Below are 16,204 nucleotides of genomic sequence, written 5' to 3' on the forward strand. Positions count from 1 at the left end.
ATCTGGACAGTGTTGATTGGCCCTGTGCTGATCACATGCAAGAAAAAAAGAATCTCTCTAGCAACACACACCAAACTGAGCATGTGCAGAGTGACTCCAAAGGCTATGTACTGTCAGGAGATAGATTGGGGGCAGTGGAATAAGGCGAGGATCAGAGAAGACAGGATCAAACAGCCTTTTTACATAACCCCTTAGGTTCCACAGTGAGTAGAACAAGCAGACTGGTTTTTACTGTTGTGGGTTTAGTAACACTTTTTAGAGTCAGACGCTGTCCCCTTTTCTCTTAGGTTCATTGATGGATGCAGTCCTCTGATGCATATCAGTAGGGTTATACTGCCCCCTACAGGAGTACCAATCCCTACCAGAGATCCCAGCAAGGAACGAGGTCCTCACTCCTGACTAGGCAGATTAAAACTGACATCCTATGCAGGAAGAGAGAGGGTGTACCCTCTGGGACTGCCCCTAGGCGTAACCAGAACGTTTTTTCTGCCTAGTGTCCTACTCCTGTAGGTGGCAGTATAGCCCTACTGATATGCATTAGAGGACTGCGTCCATCAATGAACGATAGAGAAAAAGCCGGCACCCTGGTAAGTCAGCAAAGATGGTTAGCCTTTATTACAAAATGGTGAAGTACAGCCGAGTAGAAAGTCAACGCGTTTCGGCCGCATTGCCTTTCTACTCGGCTGTATTTCACCATTTTGTAATAAAGGATGACCATTTTTGGTGATTCGCCAGGGTGCTGTCTCTTTTCTAAGGAATGTAAAGTGTTGGAGGTTATCGCTAATCACGCACTGAGCATCCGGTATCTGGAGCTTTGGCTCATGGCGAAGGTTGTCTCTCACCTTTTCCAGTTCATATAGGACTCTGTTGTCTGCTGTTATGCACACTCAGGAGCTTGAAGACTGTGCAAGGTCAGGAGCTGACAGGGCAACAGCTATTAGACTTCATGTGCCCTCTTACTTTTGACTTTCAATCGAGGTTCTCCTTAGGGATTAACTGAAAGTGATCCATCCTTTCGGTCTCTACCTCTTCCGGCTGCCACAAAGTGACAGTGTGCACATTTTTCATAAAAACACGCTAATAAAATGATCAGCGAAAGCAGGTAATGTCAGGCTCTATGGCAGAGACTGGCGGACACCTTCAAGTTAAAACAGAGACCAAATATCTAAGAGGGGGGGAGAGTGCAGATCATCATAAATTAGAAGGTGAATCATAAAAAACTAAATAAAAAAGGTAAATGGAACAACACTATAAGTCTCAGGACATGATTAGATATATGGTGGGGTGGTTGAGGAACATTATTTACTACACACAGCAAACTTCCTGCCTAGTAACTTCACAGAACGTTGCCAGCTGTCAGTTTTCTGCCTCCACCTAGCCCAAGATGGCGGCTTGTATAGCGCAGGCTGCACAGCAGTTGTATAAAAGTCATATCTCTCACTGCCAGTACAGGCATTAAGATTTTATTTTAACATGATCAGTTTTTTTTGTTGCCCTCTGCTGATTCCACAGTATAAAATTGAATTTATTATGGAAAACAAGAGGAAAAAAAGGAAAGTGATGGCTCTCCATCCATGACCTGATTGGTTACATTGTCTGGTTACTCCAACAAGCCGCAGTTGTCCATGTCCCTCCCTAATGAGAGCCAACGAGCTGGAAAGAGGGATGCGAAAGTTGGACCTCTCTCTTCTGAGGCCAGCGGTTCTGGATGCACAGTTGACCATTTCCGTGGCTCCGCCCACCATCTTTAAAGGGAATAACCCCCCCCCCCCCCCTGCATGTGCACTTTTCTGTACTGGGATATGTAAACACAGTTTGTTTTAAGAAGGCAATGTTGTACTTTCACAGGAGGACTTTGGGTCACCTTGCCAAGATGTTGGATCAAGAGGAAGGAAAGGGGAAGATGCTTGGTTCTGATTGCTGTAGACTGACCATCATTTTTATTCATAATTTAATAATCAATAAGTTTAAAAAGGATGGTTCCACCAAAAAACAATGTTTCGGGAGCACCAATGGTGTTGGGAGCCCAGGGATTAATGGACACTCCCCGAAAGACGTCATATGTGACGAAACACGTAATGGACGGAGCCGACGTACGTGTCGTCATCACATGCATTCGAACCAGGAAGTGGCGCATTCTAATCCCGGGATCGCCTAGGACTGAGGAGCTATTTTGTGATCTTGGTATTTTGGCAATTTTAATAAAAATCTTCTGAAATGTTTTTTTTGATATGGAGTATGCTTTCCTTTTTTTTTACAATAATTTGGAGTCGTGGGTTAATAAACACTTATGTTCTGCAAGGATATATTGACTTCTCTTTATCAGAGGGTCAATTTAATCTGGTAAGTGTACCCATCTGATACTTGGAGGACCGCTGTGGGGTCACCTTTTAGAGTGCAAGGACACATCTTTTTGGGGTCTGAAGATCCATATCACTTTTTTACCTGTCATGGTGGACTGTCCCTTTATTATTTGGGACTTTTTATTTACTGTATATTCATCATTTTGTAAGGAGCGCAGCACTGTTTTCCCTTATTAATGGACACCTAAATCCCTTGGTGGGCTCGGTGCTTAGAGCTCTAAACCTGTATTCCCAGCTTCGTCCACCTTACAAAGAGTTCTATCTGCTGCCATTGGGCTCATTATATTCTCCATAGTGTGAAATATAGACTGAGCCAACAGCAGCAGGTAGAACTCCGTGTAAGGTGGTCAGGGCTGGGAGCACAGGTTCAGAACTCACAGCTTAAAAAAAAAAAAAATGGAAACCTGACACCGTAATGCTAAGAACTCTCAGAGGGGTTGACTATGGTACTGTGCCACCCAGACTAGAAGTTCTAGGCATTGCAGCCCTCTAAAAATTGGGGAATATCGTAACTGTACAAGCAAAATGTACGGAGGGCATAAATACCTATTGTTTTAAAGAGTTGTTGCACCAAAACCCAATGTATCAGGAGCACCAATGTTGTTGGGAGCCCAGGGATTAATAGACACTCCCTGCAAGATGTCATATGTGACAAAACATGTAATGGGCGGAGCAGACTTACATGACATCATCAAACGCCTCCAAACCGGGAAGCGGCTTATTCCAATCCTGGGACCACCTTGTAGGACTGAGGAGCTATTTTGTGATCTTTACTCTGTAGTGTGAAATAGATACTGGATACACTTCTCCATAGTGTGAAATATATACTGAGCCAATAGCAGCAGGTAGGTGGTCAGAGCCGGAAACACAGGTTCAAAAGTCTCAGCTTAAAGAAAATGGAAACTTAACACCATAGCGCTAAGAACTCTCAGAGAGGTTGGCCATGGTACTGTGCAACTCAGACTGGATGTTCTAGGCGTTGCAGCCCTCTAAAGATCGGGTAATCTCGTAACTGTACAAATAATAAGAACAGAGGGTGCAAACACCTATTGCATTACCTCCAGCAATTTATTAAGATGAATTGAGTTCTACTCTGAAGAAAGGGATGTGCCCCCCGAAACACGTCAGCTGATGTCATATATTGCATTACCTCCAGCAATTTATTAAAAGTTAAATTGAGTTCTACTCTGAAGAAAGGGGCGTGCCCCCTGAAACAAGTCAGCTGATATATCATTCATAAATATCATTAATTGGTAAGATAAAAAAATACTTCCAAACCCATTGTGAATGACAGTGTAGTATAAATACCCAGCAACCAAAAGTAAGCCCATCAGTAGAACTATTCAGGTTCAAGTAGGTGACACCAGCTGACGTGTTTCAGGGGGCACATTCCCTTTCTTCAGAGGCAAACTCAATTTATCTTTCAATAAATTGATGCAGGTAATGCAATAGGTGCTTGTGCCCTCTGTTCCTATTGTTTGTTCAGAACACCCAGCACTGCAGAGGCAGTTAGTCTAAACAGCAGTGGGCACAGCCAAGAGCAGGAACCAAGTGGTGACCGGTTCAGCTCAAGCCCATCCACCCATAACTACAGCAGAACCTACTCCTTACTAACTGAACCATCGGCCTTGGGTGGATTGACCCATTGGGTTCTACGACATATTCAATGACACGCAGAGCTAACTCCATACAGCTGCTAGCCGTGGCGGTCAATCATGTGACAAAAGCCTCGTCTGAAGATTACTTGAGGTCCTCTGACCTCAGGACCAAGAATATCCTACAAGAGAATTCTGGAAAAACAGGATACATCTGGGAAAAGTATAGGGGTGAATGGATAAAGGGGTGTTACCTGTACATTATATGTCATGCTTTAGGATGATCCTCTTCAACAGCATAAAACAGCAAGACCCTGTGAAATATTTAAAGGGGATCTCTATAATTAAAAAAAACCCTCTGCAGAATAATTTGGACTCTTTCAGAGGGCAGTAAGTCCAAGTGAAGGCTGGACAGCTTAAAAGGGAACCTGAGCGTCCACTGAGAACAGAAAAAAGTCCGAAAATTAGATTTCCGACTGTAGTTTATTCTGAAGCACCGATTTCCTACTCTATCCAGCCTTTGAACTGCCACTCAAAGCTTAGGAGGACATTTTTTTTGATATCTGATCAATGGGGGAAAGTTTTTAGTGGGTGACTTCCCCAAGGGTTGTGTTAAGATTACTTGTCAAGGGCATAGTAGGTTGCCAAGTCAACGGTTGCTGGATGGGGAGAAATAAGGTATTGTGATTTCTTGGTGGGGCAAATTTTAGCCGGTCGTGGAAAACTAACTGCATCAAAACAAGGGGTCAAATAATTCGGCAGAGGGTTGTTTTCTCAGAAATCCCCTTTAAAATATACAATAAACCACCCATCAGGAGGAGCTGATGGAAAACGTATGAGTCCAATCTAAGCTCTAACAAGAGCTTTAAGAATCCAGGTAGCCACAAGCCCCACCAATAACAGGTTAAAACAAAACCACACACACTTGGATGACAGCTGCCATTTTTTTTTTTGTTCCAGGTGTCTTTGGGTCAGGGTTCCCTGGGGTTTGTCTGAACCTTTGTAAGAAATCTCATAGCCCCAGTGTCGTCAAGTCAATACAGCTGCTCCTTCGCGTGGACCTTTTGATGTGTAATCAGGTTGGACCTCTGGTTGAAACACTTCCCGCACACTGCGCACAGAAAGGGCTTTTCGCCCGTGTGAATTTTCTGGTGTCGGACGCGGTTGTGATTACTAATGAAGCACTTGCCGCACTGTGGGCAGGAATATGGCTTCTCCCCAGTGTGGATCCGCTGGTGTTTAGTGAGGTTCCTGTAGCTGCTGAAGCTTTTGCCGCAGTCTGAGCAGGAGTAGGGCTTCTCGCCCGTGTGGACTCGCTTGTGCGATTTGAGGTTCTTGTTGCTAATGAAGCATTTGCCGCACTCGGTGCAGGAAAAAGGCTTCTCGCCGGTGTGGTTCCTTTGGTGGACAATGTAGTACTGTTTGGTGGTGAAGCCCTTTCCGCACTCGTCGCAGAAATACTGCTTCTCCTCGCTGTGCTCCTTCTGGTGAGCTGCCAGGGTCTCGCCCGTGGGGAAGCTGACGCCACACTCCGAGCAGCAAAACGGAGTCTCCACCGCATGCATCCGCTGGTGGATGTAGAGGTACTGCTTGCTGCTAAATCGCTTTCCACACTCCTGGCACCCAAACGGCTTTACTCCTAGGTGGGTCTTCTGGTGAGCAAGAAGTCGCTGGCTACTTGGGAACCGTTTCCCGCAATCGCTGCAGAGGAACTGTTCTTTGTGGCTCCGCTTGTGGTGACTGAGGGAGGTGGCGCTGCCAAAGGTCTTGCCGCAATTGGGGCAGGCATAGGTCTTTTCATTGGAGTGCGTCCGTTGGTGGGCAACCAGGTACGACTTCTTGGTGAACGCCTTGCTGCAGTCGGAGCACTTGAAGGCTTTCTCGCCCGAGTGAAGTTGCTGGTGCTCAATAAACTTGGCCTTGCCGCGGAAGCACTTTCCACACTCGGAGCAGATCATCAGGAACTTCTCCTTGTGGATCTTTCGGTGAATGAGAAGCCCGGCACGGGAGGTGAAGCATTTTTTGCATTCGGAGCAGACGTGCAGCGTGGCTTCGCTGGCCGACTTCCCGCCGTTCTCAGCATTCGTACGGCTTCTGCTTGCTCTTACAGAGAGGTTGATGGGGAGGTCCTGGGGTTTGGCGCTAACCTCAGAGGTCTCTTCCTCGGGGCCAGAGCTGGGTGGGGATTCTGGATTTATGATAACAGTCCCCTCTTCGAGGACGGCGCTAGCAGGTGATGCCGGGTGATCGTCACCATCACCTGCCGCTTCATTTGGACCGCTGCTTGTGGGAGATTTTGAGTTCACATCAATGTTCTCTTTATCTGGGCCAGTACTGGTGGGTGATTCTGGATGATCATCTCCCTCAACTTCAACGCGATCAGTGCTGTTGGGGGATTCTGGGTTAACAATGACTGTCTCCTGCTCCGAGTCACTGCTTTCGGGGGATTCTGGATGAATGATGACAGTCTGCTCCTCTAGGGTGGTGATTTCAGGGGAGGGGGGCTGGACAGTAACAGTCTCTTCCTCGAGGGTGGTGCTCACTGGAGATCGAGGGTGAATAATAACTGTCTCTTCCCGTAGGCCAACGATTGCACGGTAGGCAGGGTGAGTCTGGGCATGCTCGCCGTTCTGTATGCTGTTGTCGAGGGATGCTGACAGAGTGCCTTCTTGACTCATGCCGGAGACCGGTCACAACGTCATTCGAGAAGAAGGGTCCCGTTGATAGATGATAACAAAGGACGACCTGTCAAACAGATCAGACAATGTGATCTTCAGTAATCATGTATATGAAGCACTGGCCTACCAATGTGTCTCAGGGAAGTACCTCAACAGTCCCAGTAACAGCCGAGCATTGCAAGGGGGGACTGGGTAAAGAATCTAACAGGGCACCGTGGCCAACACAGAGAGAAACCGAACATTCCCTAAGACACACCGAGGAGGCTCTATATACACTATATTACCAAAAGTATTGGGACACCTGCCTTTACACGGACATGAACTTTAATGGCATCCTAGTCTTAGTTGGTAGGGTTCAATATTGAGTTGGCCCACCCTTTGCAGCTATAACAGCTTCAACTCTTCTGGGAAGGCTGTCCACAAGGTTTAGGAGTGTGTCTATGGGAATGTTTGACCATTCTTCCAGAAGCACATTTGTGAGGTCAGTCACTGATATTGGATGAGAAGTCCTGGCTCACAGTCTCCGTTGAAAAGTATTAAATTGAGTTGAGGTCAGGACTCTGTGCAGGCCAGTCAAGTTTCTCCACCCCAAACTCACTCATCCATGTCTTTATGGACCTTGCTTTGTGCACTGGTCCAAATCATTTGGTGGAGGGGGGATTATGGCGCGGGGTTGTTTTTCAGGGGTTCGGCCCCTTAGTTCCAGTGAAGTGAAGGCGCCAGCATACCAAGACATTTTGGACAATTTCATACCCCCAACTTTGTGGGAAGAGTTTGGGGATGGCCCCCTCCTGTTCCAACATGACTGCGCACCAGTGTACAAAGCAAGGTCCATAAAGACATGGATGAGCGAGTTTGGGGTGGAGGAACTTGACTGACCTGCACAGAGTCCTGACCTCAACCTGACAGAACACCTTTGGAGTGGAGACTGCAATCCAGGCTTTCGTGTTCAACATCAGTGCCTGACCTCACAAATGCGCTTCTGGATGAATGGTCAAACATTCCCATAGACACACTCCTAAACCTTGTGGACAGCCTTCCCAGAAGAGTTGAAGCTATTGTAGCTGCAAAGGGTGGGCCAACTCAATATTGAACCCTACGGACTAAGACTGGGATGCCAATAAAGTTCATGTGTGTGTAAAGGCAGGCGTCCCAATACTTTTGGTAATAAAATGTATAAAAAAACAAATTCCAACAGAAATAACAGACACAAATGAATGCAGCTTTGCATCAACATATTATTCAATGTATTTTCTAATCCCAAGCAGTTTAAAGACCTGAATTGGACCTGGTGCAAGCCTCTTAGTGTCAATGTACAGCAGAGCTGAGGCTGGAAGAGGGAGAAGCAGCACAAGGAGGCAGTCACTTGTATTACAGTGCTTATGCCCTAACAAGGAGCATGCTGATAGAAGAAGATAGCAGGGAGACAGAGGGAGCTGAGCTCATCATTCTGCCACTGGCTGGGGGAGGGAAAAGACCTGTACGTGTTACATAACCACTTCAACGCAGGAAGATTTTCCCCCCTTAATGACCAAGCCCTATTTTGCGACTCGGTACTGCGTTACTTTAACCGACAATTGTGCGGTCGTGCGACGCTGTACCCAAATAAAATTGATGTAGTTTTTTCCCCACAAATTAAATTTTCTTTTGGTGGTATTTGATCACCTGTGCGATTTTTATTTTTTGTGCTATAAACAAAAAAATTTACCAACCCGTGGTCATTGGCTGGTGATGCTTTCCGTTCCTAATCCTAAATTTATACACACATTGAAAACGCACAATAACGCATAAAAAAAAAACCACACCTGCCTAATAGAGCTGCACGATTCTGGCCAAAATGAGAATCAGGATTTTTTAGCTTGGAATAAAGATCACGATTCTCTCACGATTCTCTGTGTAACAAAAAAATTGGGATAACTTTACTGTTACGTTTTTTTTTTTATTCATTAAAGTTTATTAATTGCGTTTGAAAGACTGCTGCGCAAATACAGTGTGACATAAAATATTACAACAATCGCCATTTTATTCTGTAGGGTCTCTGCTAAAAAAATATATAAAATGTTTGGGGGTTCTAAGTACTTTTCTAGCAAAAAAAAAAAATGATTTTAAACTTGCAAGCAACAAGTGTCATAAAAAGGTCCAGTCTTTAAGAGGTTAAACTTCCTTTCTCCCTGGCAGAGGGAAGGAAAAGATACAATGTAATCATTTTTGTTTATAGTTACTGGGAGACTGCTGATAGGCGTTTGTGGGAGGAAAGATACAATGTAATCATTTTGTTTATAATTACTGGGAGTTTTCCACAGCTGTTTTCTCTGCTCCCTCAGCTATGCAAAGAATCGAGAATATGTCAGGTTTAGATTGTCAGGGGGGGTGAATCGAGATCGCGATTTTCATACGATTAATCGTGCAGCTCTACTGCCTAATGCTACAAAAAAAGGAAAGGACGGGGGACCCATGTGGCTCTACGGAAAGGACGGGGGACCCAAGCGGCTCTAGGGAAACAAAGGGGGTTCCGTGTGGCTCTAAGGAAAGGAAGAGGGTCCTGTGTGGCTCCAGGGAAAGGACGGGGGGGACCCTGCATGGCTCTAAGGACGGGGGACCCAATCGGCTCTATGGAAACAAAGGGGGTCCCGTGTGGCTCTAAGGAAAGGAAGAGGGTCCTGTGTGGCTCCAGGGAAAGGACGGGGGGGGACCCTGTGTGGCTCCAGGGAAAGGACGGGGGGGACCCTGTGTGGCTCTGGGGAAATGACAGGGGGGGGGACCCTGTGTGGCTCTGGGGAAAGGACAGGGGGGGGGACCCTGTGTGGCTCTGGGGAAAGGACAGGGGGGGGGACCCTGTGTGGCTCTGGGGAAAGGACAGGGGGGGGGGGGGACCCTGTGTGGCTCTGGGGAAAGGACAGGGGGGGGGGACCCTGTGTGGCTCTGGGGAAAGGACAGGGGGGGGGACCCTGTGTGGCTCTGGGGAAAGGAGGCTCTGGGGAAAGGACAGGGGGGGGACCCTGTGTGGCTCTGGGGAAAGGACAGGGGGGGGGAGACCCTGTGTGGCTCTGGGGAAAGGACAGGGGGGGGGGACCCTGTGTGGCTCCAGGGAAAGGACGGGGGGGGGGGACCCTGCGTGGCTCTAAGGACGGGGGACCCAATCGGCTCTATGGAAACAAAGGGGGTCCCGTGTGGCTCTAAGGAAAGGAAGAGGGTCCTGTGTGGCTCCAGGGAAAGGACAGGGGGGGGACCCTGTGTGGCTCCAGGGAAAGGACGGGGGGGGCCCTGTGTGGCTCCAGGGAAAGGACGGGGGGGGACCCTGTGTGGCTCTGGGGAAATGACAGGGGGGGGCCCTGTGTGGCTCTGGGGAAATGACAGGGGGGGGACCCTGTGTGGCTCTGACCCTGTGTGGCTCTGGGGAAAGGACAGGGGGGGGGACCCTGTGTGGCTCTGGGGAAAGGACAGGGGGGGGGACCCTGTGTGGCTCCAGGGAAAGGACAGGGGGGGGGGACCCTGCGTGGCTCTAAGGACGGGGAACCCAATCGGCTCTATGGAAACAAAGGGGGTCCTGTGTGGCTCTAAGGAAAGGAAGAGGGTCCTGTGTGGCTCCAGGGAAAAGACAGGGGGGACCCTGTGTGGCTCCAGGGAAAAGACAGGGGGGGAACCCTGTGTGGCTCCAGGGAAAGGACAGGGGGGGACCCTGTGTGGCTCTGGGGAAAGGACGGGGGGGGTGACCCTATGTGGCTCTAAGGAGAGTAGGATGGCTAAGAGGTGGATGGAAGCTGTCAAAGCCAACAGCCAATCATAGGAGGCGGACTAATTTCCCATGCTGCAGATATACACGCCCCTTGTATACATGCAGAACGGGGGAACGCCTCCTCATCCTATGATCGGCTGTCAGCTTCCTGGTGGGATAGCTCAAGCAGGTTTAGACATAAGTCCAACCCCGCCCCCCCCAGCTCCTCCCTTCCCCAGACACATATAACAGCCATAGACCCTTCATCCCACCATGGAAGGACGCCACCAACACAGCCGCATTCTTTCCTCCCGCTGCATTTATACCCACTGGCACGATATCGCCGCATGCCGTCACCAATAAATAAATTTCGGTGTGTGCCGCCCCTTCCCCACCCCCACTGATTTTTTTAAAGGCTCCCAATTTATGCAGAGGAGTGTCGGCATACAGCGTTTGCGGAAACATGACAGAAGGGAACCTGTGGTCCCATCCTTAGCAGCTGTCAAAGCTCCCATGCAAAACGTTTGGTGAATTAAGGTGATCCTGTCCAGGTCTCAAGTCCTCTGCCCACTAGCATGCAGGAAAAAAAATCCATGTGGAAAGAAGAGGATGACATGAAAGCCTCAATGCTGTCTCTTTTTTATTTCCTTAGTAAACAGGGAGGAGGCTGGGATCCACCCACCGAGGAGAAGAGCCCTTTAAATCAAGACAACAATAATTCAATGTACAATGGAAGTCTGGGGCACTCAGGTCTATCACATGGCAGAGATTGACACAGCGCCACCTGCTGCTCACAAGCCAGCACTGCAGCCACTTTCGGCGGACAATAGAAGGCTATGGAGGCACGGCGGACAGCGCCACCTGCTGGCCAAAGCTCCAACCTGCAGCTGCTTCATTCCAATACGCGGGGACGAACCGCCTGGCACGGCGGCCGCTTCTGTGACCTCAGCGAACCCACCCGAGGCCCCTCCACGACTCCCGCCAGCCAAATAAAACACACCTGACCGTGTCCGCCCGGTGCCCACTCGGTGCCGCCACTCTCGCGGTTTCCCGCTTCCGCTCACACACACACACTGACCCCAGCGCGTAATGGCTCGGCTGCCTGCGCGCATGCGCGCTCGGAGCGGCGGCTCGTACGAGACAATGGAGGGGACGTCACCGGACGTACGGCGCGGTTCGGCCATGTTGACATAGGGCAGATGTCTGATGACTCTCTATGTGAACTGTGGGCAGCGCAATGCTGGATAAGAGAGCCCATTCATTTTATAGGCTAGAAAGTTACACTGATTGCAAAGTCACATAAAGCAAATAAAACAACAATAGTAATATTAATACTAATAACAATAAATAAATGAAAAATATTTATATTAATAAAAATAACAATAATAATTTAAAAAAATATTATTAAAAATAATAGCAGCAAAAATAAAATAATTCAATTGACAACAATAAAAATAACAATAATACTAATAATTCATAAAAATAAAAACAATAATGAAAATAATAAAAACAACAATAATAATATTAAAAATAATAATAATAAAAAAATCATAAAAAATAACAATAGTAAAAATAATAACAACAATAATATTATTATTAATAGTAAAAACAAAAACAACAATAATAATAGTTAAAACAAATAACAACATTAATATGAATAATAATACAAATAAAACAATAATATTAATAATTAAAAAAATATTCTAAAAAATAATAGCAGCAAAAATAAAATAATTAAAATGACAACAATAAAAACAACAATAATACTAATAATAATAAAATATTAATTTATAAAAATAATAATTAAAATGATAATAATAATAACAACAATAATAATAATAATTCTTAAAAATAACAACAGTAATAACAATAATATTACTACTAATATTATTAATAATAAAAATAACAAAAACAACAATATTAATGAAAAAAAATAACAACATTACTAGTAATAATAATACAAACATAATAATAATAATTAAAAAATATTCTTAAAAATAATAAAAATAAAATAATTCAAATGACAATAAAAACAACAATAACACTAATAAAAATAATAATTCATGAAAATAAGAACAATAATTAAAATTATAACAATAATAATAATAATAAATCATAAACATAACAATAGTAAAAATAATAACAATAATATTATAACTAATAAAATTATTTAATAATAATAAAAACAACAATAATAATTAAAAAATAACAACATTAATATTAATAATAATACAAATATAACAGTAATAATAATAATTAAAAATATTCTTAAAAATAATAGCAGCAAAAATAAAATAATTAAAATTACAATAAAAGAACAATAATACTACTAATGATAAAAATATGAATTCATAAAAAAACAACAATAATTAAAGTAACAACAACAATAATAATAAAAAATAAAATATAAAAAAATATAAAAATAAAATGTATTATTTAAAAAATAAATAAATAAATAAAAATAACAACAATAATAAAAACATATCAATAATAACATAATAATATTATTAATAATAATAATAATATTAATAATCTTGTTATAACAAAATAGTTACAAATTATACTTAACATACTTTTTTAATCTTTTTCTTCTTTTTTTTGCAGAATTGTTTGAGCATTCACTAGAGCAATAAACTCATTATTTTTTTTTGCATTATTAATATTTTTTCTGACTCATTTATAATTTGTTTTCTTTTTTGTATCACAGCATTATTATAATATTTCTATAATATTATTATAAAGAATTTACTGTGCCCTCAGTTAACATGGCTGCTAGATAAATCTGCATCCAGTCGTCTCAACAGACCAGACCGGAGAGGTGAGGAAGATTCTGGGAAAGTCACATGACATCACTCTTACATTTTTTTTTGTTTAATCCTTGCCCCTGTGTGACCCCCGCCCGTCGTACCTTGGAAGCTGCCTCCTATAAAGAAGACCCCAATCCTCTGTTCCAGTGTTATAAATCTGTCCTCTAGGGGGCTCCAGACTCCCCAGGGGTGTTTGAAGTAAGTTGTAGCTCTATAGGGGCACCACTAGAGGGAGGTGTGAGTAAATGCTTTTCCTGCACAAACTCTGGATTCCATATTTTACCTTTTCTTTTCTGGGATGCAATGTGATCTCTCATGTTTGTCTGAAGCTCGGTGTACAGCAGCACTCTCATCCCTCTGTGGTCACTGCTGGCCCACTACATAAAGGGGGTAAGTGATATCAGATGTGGTCAATATTATTGGGGGTGAGGAGTAATGGAGGTAATGCAGGGAGTCTGTGCAGAGAAAAGTCCACCTGACATGGAGACTGCATGTGTTGACTTCTGATTGATGAGGAGCTGGAAAGCATCGGTGACGCTGGAAAAATTTCCACTATGGCCTCTTCTGTCCGCAGCTCAGAAAGCGTCGTGTTACATGCACAGGTGTTCCATGGATAGATTTTTTTAGTTTAATTTTGGGTGCACTTCTACACAAAGCCTGCAGGGGGGCGCTCCATACACAGTGAGCATCCTCGGTTTATTGCATGGGAACGTATGTCACCCCAACACTGACCCTCCCTGTCCCCCTAATATTACCCTTACATGTCACCCAAACACTGACCTTCCCTGTCCCTCTAATATTACCCTTACATGTCACCCCAACACTGACCGTCCCTGTCCTTCTAATATTACCCTTACATGTCACCCCAACACTAATCCTTTCCTGTCCCCCCAATATTACCCTTACATGTCACCCCAACACTGACCTTCCCTGTCCCCCTAATATTACCCTTACATGTCACCCCAACACTGACCCTCCCTGTCCAAATTATATTATCCTTACATGTCACCCCAACACTGACCTTCCCTGTCACCCTAATATTACCCTTACATGTCACCCCAACACTGACCTTCCCTGTCCCCCGAATATTAACCTTACATGTCACCCCAACACTGACCTTCCCTGTCCCCCTAATATTACCCTTACATGTCACCCCAACACTAACCTTCCCTGTCTCTCTAATATTACCCTTACATGTCACCCCAACACTAACCTTCCCTGTCCCCCTAATATTACCCTTACATGTCACCCCAACAATGACCTTCCCTGTCCCCCTAATATTACCCTTAGATGTCACCCCAACACTGACCTTCCCTGTCCCCCTAATATTACCCTTACATGTCACCCCAACACTAACCTTCCCTGTCCCCCTAATATTACCCTTACATGTCACCCCAACACTGACCTTCCCTGTCCCCCTAATATTACCTTTACATGTCACCCCAACACTAACCTTCCCTGTCACCCTAATATTACCCTTACATGTCACCCCAACACTGACCCTCCCTGTCCCCCTAATATTACCCTTACATGTCACCCCAACACTGACCCTCCCTGTCCCCCTAATATTACCCTTACATGTCACCCCAACACTGACCCTCCCTGTCCCCCTAATATTACCCTTGCATGTCACCCCAACGCTAACCTTCCCTGTCCCTCTAATATTACCCTTACATGTCACCCCCAACACTGACTCTCCCTGTCCCCCATTATTACCCTTACATGTCACCCCAACACTGACCCTCCCTGTAATCCCCACCACCGTCCATCGCTGTAATCCCCACCACCGTCCATCGCTGTAATCCCCACCACCGTCCATCACTGTAATCCCACCACCGTCTATCCCTGTATTTCCACCACCGTCCATCCCTGTAATCCCACCACGACCCTCCCTGTAATCCCCACCACCGTCCATCGCTGTAATCCCCACCACCATCCATCACTGTAATCCCACCACCGTCTATCCCTGTATTTCCACCACCGTCCATCCCTGTAATCCCACCACGACCCTCCCTGTAATCCCCACCACCGTCCATCGCTGTAATCCCCACCACCGTCCATCGCTGTAATCCCCACCACCGTCCATCGCTGTAATCCCCACCACCGTCCATCGCTGTAATCCCCACCACAGTCCATCCCTGTAATCCCCACCACCGTCCATCCCTGTAATCCCCACCACCGTCCATCCCTGTAATCCCCACCACCGTCCATCCCTGTAATCCCCACCACCGTCCATCCCTGTAATCCCCACCACCGTCCATCGCTGTAATCCCAACACTGACCTAATGCTAACCATATATTCAGTCCTAACACTGACCCCAATGCTAACCCTCCTTTAGAGCAAACATTGACCCTTCCTGTAATCCGAACACTGAATCTAATGTAATCCAAACACTGAATCTAATGCTAACACTCCTTTAATCCTAACACTGACCCTAATGCTAACACCCCATTCATTCCTAACATTGACCCTAATGCTAACCCCCCCCCCTTAATTCCTAACACTGACCCTAATGCTAACCCCCCCCCCATTAATTCCTAACACTGATCCTAATGCTAACCCCCCCCCATTAATTCCTAACACTGATGCTAATGCTACCCCCCATTCATTCCTAACACTGATGCTAATGCTACCCCCCATTCATTCCTAACACTGATGCTAATTCTACCCCCCATTCATTCCTAACACTGATCCTAATGCTAACCCCCCCCCATTCATTCCTAACACTGACCCTTCCTGTAATCCCAACACTAATTAGAATGCTAGCCCTCCATTTAATCCTAACACTAAATCTAATTCTAGTCTTCCATTCAATCTTAACACTGACACCAATGCTAACTCTCCTTTCAATCCTTACAAGGACCCTAATGCTAATCACCCATTCATTCTGAACACTGAATCTAATGCTAACACTCAATTAATCCTAACACTAACTCGAATGCTAGCCCTCCGTTTAATCCTAACACTAAGTCTAATGCTAGCCCTCCGTTCAATCCTAACATTGACCCCAATGCTAACGTTCCCTTTACACCTAATACTGACCCC

The 16,204-nt window shown here is 45.4% G+C and overlaps 1 protein-coding gene across 1 annotated transcript; it reads right to left on the reverse strand.

Moving 5' to 3' along the window:
* Window positions 1-4,852: 4,852 nt before the first annotated feature.
* Window positions 4,853-11,598, reverse strand: LOC309562693 (uncharacterized protein). The gene is made up of 2 exons (XM_082266976.1): window positions 11,352-11,598; window positions 4,853-6,703 (listed from the first exon to the last, which is right to left on the reverse strand). Exon 2 carries the CDS (start codon window positions 6,634-6,636, stop codon window positions 4,993-4,995), a length of 1,644 nt encoding a protein of 547 aa, XP_082123102.1. The 5' UTR covers window positions 6,637-6,703; window positions 11,352-11,598; the 3' UTR covers window positions 4,853-4,992.
* Between the last annotated feature and the right edge of the window lie 4,606 nt (window positions 11,599-16,204).

Source organism: Pelophylax lessonae (genome assembly GCF_965119305.1).
Source record: "Pelophylax lessonae genome assembly, chromosome: 9".
Classification (NCBI taxonomy): domain Eukaryota; kingdom Metazoa; phylum Chordata; class Amphibia; order Anura; family Ranidae; genus Pelophylax; species Pelophylax lessonae.

Coding starts and splice junctions, on each gene's coding strand:
- LOC309562693 (XM_082266976.1), bottom strand. CDS start 6,636: ATGAGTCAAGAAGGCACTCTGTCAGCATCCCTCGACAACAGCATACAG.